Consider the following 12,369-nt stretch of genomic DNA (forward strand, 5'->3'; position numbering starts at 1 on the left):
CCAGGCGAGGCGAGGCGAGATCACGGGCCAGAGCTAGCTCCTATGGCAGAGGTGGCTCAGCTGAGCCCAGGGGGTTTGAGTTTTCTTTCTCCCTTTTTTTCATTTTCTCTCTCCAAATGAAAGTAGTTTCATTATCCTAATGTGGGCAGAGCCACTTCCTCCTTCTCACTTTCCAGCTGAGACCCCTTCTAACCATGGCAGATAGAGAGGTCATGAGAGATGCAGGGGTAATCAGAGATGGGGTCAGTACTAGGATGGGTGTGGGAGAATAGCACCCAGGAGGTATTGCTACTGGTGGGATCCCTATTCCTCTGGGTAGAGCCTGTCTTCCTAAGAACCCCTGGAGGAGATAACTCATAGAGGGGGCCTTCTCTGCAATTGTCCCTACTCTGAATCCCTCCCTTAGGTTTGGGAGGGTGATGATGTGGGGCTAATTGGTGAAATTTGGGAAGACAGAAAAAATTACGTGCACTCACCTGCCCTCCCTCGGCCCCAGCCACTGGAGGCCTCTTGGTGGAACACATGATAGATGAGAAAGAATGAGAAATGGCAGCTGGAGAGCCCCCACCCTCCAGTCCCTGCTCTGCAACAAGTTGTCACACTAGGGGCCAATCACTTCCCACATCCGGACTCCATTTTCCTTTACCTGTGAAACCGCAGTTGGTGCCACCATCTTGGTCATCCCTTCAATCCGGTTGCGAACAATTCAGGGTGAAACTTGGGGTTGGTGGGTTCCATCCTTACTCGATCTCCAGGCTCCTCCCTAGTTCCTGTTCCCAGCCTAAGCCTCATTCCCCACGACTGACAGCTAGGACAGTCCAGGCTATTTATGGCCTGGCTACCCTGATCCTCCCACAATGGGCCTCGCCTGGCTCAGGCCCAGTGCCTGCCTGCTGGTGTCACCTGAGTCCTGCTTCTTTGGCTCTCTCTTCCACAAACTAGCCATGCCTGGGAGAAGGGGCTCCCCTTCCTACTTGGGACACCATCTGGGGTGCTTCCCCTCAGCCCCTGCCTGCCGAGTCTGGGATCCTCAGTCCTGCCCAGACTGGGAGCCCCCACGGCCATCGCCGCTGCTGTGCCGAGACATGACCCTGCAGAATGCCCTGTACACCGGAGACCTGGCGAGGCTGCTGGAGCTATTCCCCCCCCACAGCACAGCCGACTTGCTGCTGGAGAGCCGGGCTGCTGAGCCTCGATGGAGCAGCCACCAGAGAGGTGAGGGGCAGCAGAGGATGGGGCTGAGGACCAGGGGGCTGGGCTGACAGCATCAGGCAGAGGTAGCAAGTGCTAAAGGAAAAGAAGGAGACCCTGGCAGTTTCTCCCTCACCCCAAGGCTTGCCTAAACCTTGGCCCAGGAGTGAAGTCATGTGGAGCCCAGAATAGCTCCTGCTGAACCGCGTGGCCAGCTCAGGCTCAGCTCAGGGACAGAGACCCTCTCCTTCCATCTGTCTGTGTTTCTCTTTTCTCTCTTTGCCTTTGGCCCCAACCTCTCCTCCCCTGGAGCCCCCTTCCTATATGCTCACACTCTGCCCTAATGAGCTGGTCCCCAGATGAGTGCAGGGGGAGGGAAGAGCCCCCAGGTGACAGACATGCCCTCTGTGCCAAGCTGGTGGAGAAGCCCAGCAGTGGGTCTGCAGAACACCCAGAGTCTGGCCCGGGACCCATCGTCACCCGCACAGCCTCAGGACCTGTCCTGGCCTTCTGGCAGGCATTGCTGGCCGGGGACGTGGGCTCTGTCTCCAGCATCCTCGCGGACTCCAGCACTGGCCTGGCACCAGATTCCATCTTTGATACCAGCAACCCAGAGCAATGGAAGGATTACCGCTTCAACATTCGTGCTCTGAGTATGGCCAGGGGCACTGGGGGGTTCTGAGCAGGAGAAGGGAGGCTGGAAATGGAGCTCTGGGCTCCCTCTTCCCGGCCTCTGCCCACCTCCCTCATTACCTGGCAGCTCTTTGCTTCCCTCCAGGATCTGAGGCCGGTGTCTCCTCTCTCCCTAGGACTCTGGTCTCTGACTTATGAAGAGGAGCTGACCACCCCACTGCATGTGGCAGCTAGCCGGGGCCACACGGATGTTGTGCAGCTGCTGCTGAGGCGACGGGCAAAGCCAGACAGTGCCCCCGGGGGCCGCACTGCCCTGCATGAGGCCTGTGCCACAGGCCACACTGCCTGTGTCCATGCGCTGCTGGTGGCAGGAGCCGACCCCAACATCCCTGACCAGGATGGGAAACGCCCCTTGCACCTCTGCCGGGGGGCTGGCACCCTCGAGTGAGTGACTTCTGACCCTAACCCCCATCCCACTTGTAGGGGAGACAAAGCTATGACCTCAGGGGAATGGGGGAGCATGTCAGGGGCTAGCCGCTGGGTGGGCTGAATGGAGGAATCAGGGCTCAGGTGGGGAGTCAGGATACAATTACTCCTCAAACCATCCAACCATTAGTCCCAGGAAGTTTGGAATAGCCTGAACTTGGGACAGTTTCTGCTTCCCCAGAGGTGGAGGAGGGCAGTGTCAGGGGTCAGCCGCATGGCCTGCATTGGAGAACTTGTCTGGATTCATTCTGGGGATCCATCCTGTGCCATAAAGTTTTCATGTGTTCTACAGCAACTGAGGCACAGTCCTGCCCTCAGGGATCGGCTGTGCAGTGATCCAGATAGCCTGTAAGGATAGTGACTTCCAGTTAGAGTCTGTATTAGTCCCTGGGGACAGAATCTGGTTCTCAACTTGGCAGGTCTGGCATTTCCAGAATGGCAGGCACCCTCAGTAATGAGCTCAGGGACTGAGTCCAGCTAACCAAACTCACAAGAAACTAATAGATATATCCAAATGTGACAAAGGCATTGTTTACTGTATGGAATATTCCAAATAATTATGCCCTGTGTGCAGGGAACCTTGGAGGATGAGTCCTCACAATTCTTTGAGCATGGAATCCCCCAAAGGAAGCCTTTGCAAACCATTGACTAATTGTACCCACAATGGAGGCCCTCTCTCTACTGACTACCCACCTGCCAAATTTCACATCCTGCCCCTGAATGGTGCCACCGTTTTTATCCTGGGTCCTTCTTCCATGGACCTTTTTCCACCTGTTAACCTCGTCAGCTTTCAGAGGCTCCACTGACTTATCATATTGAACACACATCCTATACCAGCATAGTCCCAGAGAAATACAACAAGGGTGTGAGCCACGTAGGTAATTTAAATTTTCTAGTAGCCTTATCATAAAATGAAAAAGAAACAGGTGAAATTAACTTTTTCAACAGTGGTAAAATACCCATAGCATAAAGCTTAGCATCTTAACCATTTCTAAGTATAAAAGTACATTCACATTGTTATGTAACCATCATTACCATCCATTCAACTCCTGAATGTTTTTAATCTTACAAAACTGAAATTCCAGCCCTATTGAACAATAACTTCCCATTCCTCCTTCCCTCACATCAACCACCATTCTACTTTCTGTCTCTATGACTTTGACTCCTCTGACTACCTCAGATAAGTGGGATCATATATTGTTTGTCCTTTTGTGACTGACTTATATCACTTAGTATAATGTCCTCATGGTGCATCCGTGTTGTAGCATGTATCAGAATTTCCTTCCTTTTTAAAGGTTGCATAATATTCTATTGCATGTAGATGCCACATGTCAGTTATCCATTCATTCATCTATTGATGGAGACCTAGTTTGCTTCCATGTTTGGCTGTTGTGAATAATGCTGCTGTGAACATATGTATACAAAATATCTATGAAACAGCTGAAATTAATTTTAATAATATATTTCACTTAACACAATATATCCAAAATGTTATCATTTAAACATATAATCAATAGAAAAAAAACTAATGGGATGTTTTACATTCTTGTTTTGTACTATCTTCAAGTTGATGTGATTTTACACTTAGTGTGTATCAATTAGGACTAATCATATTGCAAGTGCTCAATAGCCACATGTGGCTGATGGCTACTGATTGGACAACACAGTTCCACCTGTTGACCTCATCAGCCTCAGAGGGCTCCTATTTTTAGCTCTGGCCATGTCCCAGCCCAGCCCCCTTGAAGTGACACCCAGTGATGATCCTTTCTTCCTTTCTTGAGTAAGCAAATGTTTATCTAAAATCATTATGGAGAATTTCAAACACAGAAATGTGGGCAGGATAAGATAATGATTTATCATCATCTGTACCACCCACCTCTCCCTGTCATTAACGCTGCTGTTAAGAGTTCTCATGAAAACAGCTTTTCAGGCATATGCTGCCCACAACAGCGTCATTTAGGTCTAGATTTCAGCAATTATCCCTATTCCACAGATGAGGAAGCTGGAGCTTATCTTAACAAAGAGGCTAATGCCTTTAGCCTTGAATTTTGGTGCACGCGACCTTTCGTGGAGAAAATCTGGCTGGTCAGTTTTGTTTTTGTTTGTGCTCACTGCCAGGCCCCACTCTCCATTCCCTCCTCCAGTCCCTCTAACTCCCTTGCTGTCCCTGGACTGGAAGGCCAGCTTCTCCCCTTACTAGCTATGTTAACGTGGGTGAGAGCCTCACGCTCTCAGTGCCTCCGTTTCCCCATCTGAACCTACCCTAGGAAGCAAGTGCGCTCAGTAAGGCCCAGACACTGCCTGGTGTGAGTGCACCGTGGCGTCTTATGGCTTTTCCTGCCATTGAGGGCCTAGTGCACTATCCCTGCAGGGTGTGTGTGGACTGGAAAAGGGGGCATTGTTGATCCTGCAGAATCTTGCTGGATGACCAGTGACAAGATGGGAGGTGAGGGCATACAGAACCAGAAGCCACCCAAGGCTCCCCGGTGTTGGCTTTGCTCAGACTGGCGGAAACACAGGGGTGAAGGGCTGCGTCCCATTTTCTTTCCCATCGCCCTCTCACCCTCACTAGATGTGCAGAGCTGCTCCTGAGGTTTGGGGCAAAAGTGGATGGTCGGTCCGAGGAGAACGAGGAGACCCCTTTGCATGTGGCCGCCCGGCTTGGCCATGTGGAGCTGGCAGACCTACTTCTAAGACGGGGTGCATACCCAGATGCCCGAGACGCTGAAGGCTGGACACCGCTGCTGGCTGCCTGTGACACCCGCTGCACACCCCCCACCACCCTTGAGGCCACCGCAGCCCGCTGCCTCCAGCTGTGCCGCTTGCTGCTCTCAGCTGGTGCCGACCCCGATGCTGCTGACCAGGACAGGCGGCGGCCCCTGCATCTGGCCTGTCTCCACGGCTATGCGGCCATCGTGGAACTGCTCCTGTCCTGTGGCGTCAGTGTCAACGCCATGGACTATGGGGGACACACAGCCCTGCACTGTGCTCTGCAGGGTCCACCCTTAGCCCTGGCCCAGAGCCCAGAGCATGCAGTGCGAGCTCTGTTCAACCACGGTGCTGTCCGAATCTGGCCTGGTGCTCTCCCCAAGGTACGGGGCTGGGGGCAGAGGGAGGGCAATGAAGGCCATGGAACAGGAGACCAGGCCTGTGTGCCCACACGTTCTGGGTGCAGCCCAGGCCACTTGGGCATTTGATAGGTCAGTTCAGTCTGTCTTTCATTCCACAAGCCAGCAAAGCCCAACAGGGGCAGAGGTGAGGACACAGACCAGGGGAGGAGTATGTGTGGTGTGTGTGTGTACACGTGTGTGAACGTGAATACATGTGCACACACATGTGTATACATATACATGTGCACTCCATATGGACTGAGGGCAGTGGGGCCAGATTATAAAGGATTGGAAGAGTCTGAGAGAAGGAGCCAGGATTGATGGGGACAGAAGGAGTGAGCTGATAAAAAAAGCCCTTAGGCAGCTCTGCTTGGCTGTGGGCTGATCAGTGAGACACTTGAAGCTCAGGCGAGGCTCCCCTAAGCAGGTGATGAGCCTGGGTCACGAGGTTTGAGACGAGCTTGGTCCTGGTTTCTGAGTGCTTGGCAGGACAGGCATCACCCAGTCCTGCGCAGCTGACCTGGCACCTGAGAAAAAATCCTTCACTGTCAATTTCCAATTTGTATCTTAAGTTATGTTAACTTCCCCAAAGAGGGTTCAACTGGAAGACCTGTGTTACTGATGCCCTGGCAGGAGGCCCTGTCCCATGCAGGGTCGTGTCTGGAGGTGGCTATATGATGTCAAAAGGGCACTGGGTCTTGGGTTGGGTCAGGACTAATATGGCTGTGGGCAGGTCCCCCTGCCCTATCTCCCTGTTTATTCCATCCCACCTCGCCTTGTCCTGGATGCTCCCCTTCTGTCCCTACCTTTCCCCTCCACTCATAAGCCTAGAAGCATTTGTCTAGATTCCTAAGCAAGACCAAATAATTAAACAGCCTGAGAGTTTGGCAGATTGGTCTCCCCTTTGGGAGAATACAAGAAAATCAACAATTAACACTAATTAATCTCCTATTAACACCAGATAATTAGGAGACAAGTAATTCCCTGTAATCTGACAGTGGCTCTGACAGCTAATGATTCCCGTAGTCAGAAATGGGGTGGGAGGAAGAGGTAGAACAGCAAGCGGATTTCCCAGGATCCCTCTGCCTGCCCCTCTGGCCCTGCTCCTCCCTGCCTCCCAGACCAAGGGGGCCACATAGCAAAGAGCCCCATTCATCCCTTCATGATCAGAAAGTGCAGGATCCATTTCCCACGATTGGACAGTTATGCCAGGCACGGCTGGGATGCCTGTTCTCTGGTAAGGAACTCCTCCTTCCTGCTAGGAGGTCTCCGTGGCCCACCTGGGACCACTGCCAGCCCCAGCCAGTTCTCTAGGAGCCACCCTATTGGACTGAGCACTTAGGAGACCCGGTTTTGATGCTTGTTCGTGTGACTATAGTCAGGTCCTTGGAATTTTTTGAACCCAAGTTCCCTGCGACCAACAGTGATGAAAAGCTATTGGAGCACAGTGGCTAACAGTAAGAGCCCGCACAGTCCTGCCCACACACCAGACACTGTTTGAAGGTGTGTGACCTGTTACATGGGTCTCCTTAGTCCTCCCAACAACCTCTGAGGTAGGTGGTGACTAAGAGTGCAGGCACTGGAGCCGGGCACACTATCTGGGTGACCCTTGGCAAGTTGCTTATTCTCTCTGGGCCTTAGTTTCCTCATCTGCAAAACAGAAACATAACATTATGCCTGATTCTTAGGTTAGTGTGAGAACTAAATGAGTTTACACATATAAAGCTCTTTGGACAGGGCCTAACTGGAGTTCGTGTGCAATACCTATTAGCTAGCATTGTTTTGAAATTACATAGTGTATGTGAAAGCACTTGGGAAGCTGTTAGGCATTATCCCAATGTAGGGTATCATTAGACAAGGGAGAGGGAGACGCAGGTTGGAACGCAGGAGAGTTCCTAGAGGGGATGGGACTTGGGCTTGAAGAGCTGGAGGCACAGGCATTCCAGGCAGCGTGTAGAGACAAATCAACATGGGCCAGGACAGACAGAGACTGGCCCCAACGGCAGGCAGGAGGAGCAAGTCGAGCAGGGAAGTCCAATGTAACCAGCTTGCAACTTCCTAGCTCTAAGGCAGTGGTTCTCAACCTTCCTAATGCCGCAACCCTTTAATACAGTTCCTCCTGTTGTGGTGACTCCCAACCATAAAATTATTTTCGTTGCTATTTCATAACTGTAATTTTGCTACTGTTATGAATCGTAATGTAAATATCTGTGTTTTCCAATGGTCTTAGGCGACCCTGCTAGCGGTTCTCAACCTGTGGGTCATGACCCACAGGTTGAGAACTCCTGCTGTAGAGCCTAAGACCTGGTTGTTCTCAGATTTTACAAAGAATCTGTGGCCGGTAGCTTGACATATAGCAGGAAATGGAGACAATGAAACACGAATCTGCTTATGGGTATTACATGCAGGCATGGGTGGGTATGACAGTACCTGTGTGTGTCACACCTGTGCATGGTTGCCTTTCTGACCACATAGATGGTCCCCCAGCATGGGCAGCTCCCTGGCATGGCTTGCCCCTCACTGCATCAGGCCATGTCCTCAGACAGGCCTTTTAAAATTTTTTTAAATATATTTTTATTGATTTCAGAGAGGAAGGGAGAGGGAGGGAGAGATAGAAACATCAATGATGAGAGAGAATCATTGATTAGCTGCCTCCTGTACACCCCCTACTAGGAATCGAGCCCAAAACCCCAGGCATATGCCCTTGACCAGAATTGAACCTGGGACCCTTCAGTCCACAAGCTGATGCTCTATCCACTGAGCCAAACTGGCTAGGGTGAGAGGCCTTTTTGATCACCACCTAGGACTGTGCCCTCCCAACCACACTCAGTCTCTGAGCCTACTTATTTTTTTTTGCAGCAGCAGCAGCATAGCTTCAAGCTGTGTTTTCCTTTTGAAATAGAAACTTCCTTACCTGTCTGTCCTCCTCACTGCCAGCTCCCCAGTGGTTGGCCCACTGTGGCCCTCAGTAAATATTTGCTGAATGAAGAAATCAGATCCCACCCCCTCTTCTACATCAGGCTTCTGCTGGTCTGGTGCCTTCTCCCTGAATGCCCTCTGGGCTCCTGAGTTCTCCTCACCTTCACATCCCCAGGCTCTGATCTGTGAATCCCTCCCTGACAACCCAGCCCTGCTCCCCTGCCCCCTCCACCTTTGTAGCTGTCTCTACCCCTCACTTGGCATCAGGAGAATTCATTAATCTTTTTATCCTCTCAGGAGCTTCAACCTTAGCTCAGGAACCCCTTTTCCATCCAGAAACAAGCAGCAGAGAGCCTCAGTTTCCTTTGTTTGTAAAATGGGATAATAGTAGTTTGTACCTTGTAGGGACAGGATTAAGAGACTTAATACATGTAAAGTGCTAAGAACAGTATCTGGCATAGAGTATGCACAATAGAAATGTTAACTATACTGGTTTCCTGTCACCACCATAATCAAGCACCACAAACTGGGTGGTTTAAAACAATAGAAATGTATTCCCTCACAGTTCTGGAGGCTGGAAAATTGAAATCCAGGTGTGGGTAAGGTTGGTTTCTTCCGGAGGCTCTGAGAGAGAATCTGTTCCATGCCTGTCCCCAAGCTTTTGGTGGCTGCCCACAATCTTGGGTGTTCCTTGACTTGTAGGTTCATCACTCCAAACTCTGCCTCCATTGTCACATGGCATTCTCTCTGTTTGAAGTCTGTGTTCTGTTTCTTTTCTTATAAAGATAGCCATCATATTGGATTAGGACCCACCCTAATGGCCTCATTTTAACTTGATTACATCGGCAAAGGCCCTGTCTCTGAATAGGTCACATTTATAGGTCCTAGGGATTAGGACATCCACATATCCTTTGGGGGAGGTAATTAAAGCCACAACAGCTGTTCTGGGCTGGCTGGACTGACTGGGACCTGCAGTGTGGAGTAACACTGGGAACACTCACTACCTCTGCCTCCTCCAGGTGCTGGAACGCTGGTGCACATCCCCGCGGACCATCGAGGTCTTGATGAACACCTACAGTGTCATAAAGCTTCCTGAGGAGGCTGTGGGGCTGGTACCTCCTGAAATTCTGCAGGTTAGACTCCAGGACCCTGACCACACAATCACTCAGCCTGTCCAAGAGACTCCCACCTCCTAAAGGAAACCCCATGGGTCCTCCCACTCTGCCCCACAGAAATTATCCGGAGACCCTCTTATGTCCCAGAAGAAGAAAACTTAGAGTGAACCCCCAAGAGGCTCCAGAAGATCAGCACTGGCCACCAGCCTACCCCTGTGGGAGGAATAGGTGCCACTTGTCCAAGGCTGCCTCAGTGAGCCCTCCATTCTATCCCCAGAGGCACCACCGTTTCTACTCCTCCCTCTTCGCCTTGGTGAGGCAGCCCAGATCGCTGCAGCACCTGAGCCGCTGTGTGCTCCGAGCTCACCTAGAGGCCTGCCTGCCCCACGCCCTGGCCTGCCTTCCCCTGCCGCCCCGCCTGCTCCGCTTCCTGCAGCTGGACTTTGAGGATGTGCTCTACTAGGTGAGTCCTGGGTTCTGTGGACAGTCTCAGCAGGAGTTCTTTTTTTTTTCTGGAGGGGGGAGGGTAGGAGGCAAGAGGAGAGTTGGGGGCAGTTTCCTGGCCAGAACCAGCCAGCCTCCCATAGCACTGGACCTCTCTGAATGCACACCTCTCCTTCCAGATGAACACTGCACTTTGAGAGAGCCTACGGCAAATGCCCCAGACACCAGGGCCTCTGGCCTGCCTCTCACAGTGCACCGAACCCAGGACTGAACTGAACCAACTCAAGCCCAGGTGGCCCTCTCAGCAGGAGGACCATCTCCACAGGCAGAGTGGATGCTGCCATTCCCACCAGGGAGAGGTGGATGGACATGTTTGTTGGAGAGAGAGCTAGGACTCATGGCAAGTGATACTCTCCTCTTGGGGGTCTCCTGAGATCCCCTCTAAACAGTCCAAATCCTGTATGCACATTAAAGTCTCCAGACCTGTGTTGTTTGGTACTATCTCCAACAGGCCTGCCTTTGAGCTGGCTCACTCACTGGGGCCTCAGGATGGGCAGACTGGATCTGTTCCATGGTGCCATTTGCGTCACCTTACTCCTCTGGCATCCACCAGCTGCTGAGGGATCCCAGGCAGATCCCTGCCCCTCTGCCCGGTGATAGTGTCAGAAAAGTCCCAAAGGACAGCCAGCAAGTAGATGACTAGGGTTAGGGCAGAGCCTCAGCAGATGAGGCCGTGCAGACAGTGGGGCAGGACAGTAAAGGTAGCTGGGAGTGGGGAGGGGACGGGAGGGACAGAAAGACCAACATGAACTGACAAGGTGGGCAAGCATGGAGGGGTAACCATGGTTCAGGAGAGAGTGGAAGACACAGGTTTGGAAAAAATAACCCCCCGAAAAGCTCTCCTTCTTCCCCGTCCTGTAGGTCAGGGAGCATCGGATGCACACTGGTTCCTTCCACTGTTGATCTGCTCCTTCAATTTAGCTTTGAGGTGGCAGGAGCTGAACTGAGAGTTACACCCTTGGGTTCTAGCCAGTAAGTTTCTTCCCCACTCTGGGCACAGGAGGGAGTTCCTGAGGGTCTTTGCAGTACCAGGATTTTAAGAACCTGCAGGGGTCCCCAGCAGCCAGGAGCCGGCTTGCGGGGACAGGAGGGAGGGAGTGAAGCGGAGTTGACCAAGCCGCAGAGCAGCCAATCAAGTGCGCTGTAATCCGTGACGAAAGGGTTGCTAGACAGATTTTCAGGGCCACGGAGTGCGCACGCGCCGGAGTTCACGATTTTCCCGCCAACAGCTAGACTGGCCTGGAGGGCGCGAGGCGGCGGGGGTGAGGCTTGGAGGGCGCAGAGCTCGCGGCTTGAGGAAGGAGCAGCTGAGGCGGACGAGCCCGAGGTGAGTGAGCCTGGCTTCCCACCTGGCCTCTCTGGCCTTGGGCTGACCGGCGGTTGCGTGGCGCTGCGCGAGGACGGACGCCTGACGGGAGGGCCCGCGCTGTGAGCCCAGGTCCACGGAGGTCAGGCCGATGGCGGTCTGTGTGGGCGTCCAGGTCCAGCCTCAGGGACCAGTCGGAGCGGGTTGTGAGAGACGCGTCAGGGAGCGGTTTCCGCGAGGCGTGTGCGAGAGTGCCACTCAGTGCTGGGGCCTCCGGAGGGCGCGGGGCCTGGGAGAAGCCCCGGTGTCCGCTCATTGGTTCCGCCCCGCTTCCGGCGCCTCCGGGAGCCCAGGCGCGGCCCCGAGGGCTGGCGCGGTCCGCCCAGTCGCGGGCGCTAAGCAGACCGCGGGAAAGGAGCGGCTCTCCGTGGAGGAACTCCCACGTGATTGACGGACATTGGGAGCGGTGTGAGGCCGGGGCAGGGCGGGGGGGCAGGGACGCCTCCTCTTTGAGGGGGTGACATTTGCTTTAACCTGAGGCCTGAGTGACAAGGAGGAGCCGGCCGTGCGAGTGCATGGGAGAGCCAGCCGGGGAGAGTCGTGAACTGACGTGGGTTTTAAAGGGTCGCTCAGGCGGGGCTGGGAGGGAGTCAGAGGCTGTCCGAGGCTGTTGGGGGGTCCGACCGACCGGGAAGCTGCAGGCCAGGCCCTTTCCCAGACCCCCGGGACTCGCTGAAGGACGCGACCCAGGACTGAACCGCTGCGTGGTGTGCTGATTACCAAGGCGGGGAGTCGGGTTCCATTTGGGACTCTCGAGTTCACATCCATCTCAGAGGCCGTGGGACAAGGTCAACTGGACCCGTGGATCTAGAATTCAGGACGAGGGTCGGTCCGGGGACACAGATGTGGGGTCGTTGGGTTGTGGAAGATGTTTAAAGCTCTGTTCTAAGAGAACCCTGACTCTCAAGAATGCCTGGCTTTCCTGAGAGAGCCCTGTTTATGCATTTTGATGGAAAATGCCTTCCTTTTTATTCAAGTTATTGGGGTGACATTGGTTAATAGAATTATAGGTTTCAGGTGTACAGTTCTATAATACATCATCTGT

The 12,369-nt window shown here is 53.1% G+C and overlaps 1 protein-coding gene across 2 annotated transcripts; it reads left to right on the top strand.

Annotated features, from left to right (window-relative positions):
- The first annotated feature begins 926 nt into the window (after positions 1 to 926).
- On the top strand, positions 927 to 10,385 carry ASB10 (ankyrin repeat and SOCS box containing 10). Of its 2 annotated transcripts, none has more exons than XM_080665069.1 (6): positions 927 to 1,215; positions 2,001 to 2,268; positions 4,883 to 5,402; positions 9,359 to 9,472; positions 9,732 to 9,917; positions 10,078 to 10,385. In XM_080665069.1, exons 1-5 carry the CDS (start codon positions 945 to 947, stop codon positions 9,915 to 9,917), a joined length of 1,359 nt encoding a protein of 452 aa, XP_080521195.1. In that variant the 5' UTR covers positions 927 to 944; the 3' UTR covers positions 10,078 to 10,385. The 2 variants fall into 2 exon arrangements, with proteins under 2 accessions (XP_080521195.1, XP_080521194.1); XM_080665068.1 differs by lacking the exon at positions 927 to 1,215 and adding an exon at positions 1,416 to 1,844.
- The last annotated feature ends 1,984 nt before the right edge of the window (positions 10,386 to 12,369 follow it).

Source organism: Plecotus auritus (assembly GCF_963455305.1).
Source record: "Plecotus auritus genome assembly, chromosome: 4".
Lineage (NCBI taxonomy): Eukaryota > Metazoa > Chordata > Mammalia > Chiroptera > Vespertilionidae > Plecotus > Plecotus auritus.

Bases quoted from the DNA above. Each gene is read 5' to 3' on its own strand.
- ASB10 (XM_080665068.1), top strand. From the start codon at position 1,535: ATGAGCTGGTCCCCAGATGAGTGCAGGGGGAGGGAAGAGCCCCCAGGT. The intron at 5,403-9,358 runs GTACGGGGCTGG...TGCCTCCTCCAG, and splicing joins GGCCTGGTGCTCTCCCCAAG to GTGCTGGAACGCTGGTGCAC. The intron at 9,473-9,731 runs GTTAGACTCCAG...TTCTATCCCCAG, and splicing joins TACCTCCTGAAATTCTGCAG to AGGCACCACCGTTTCTACTC.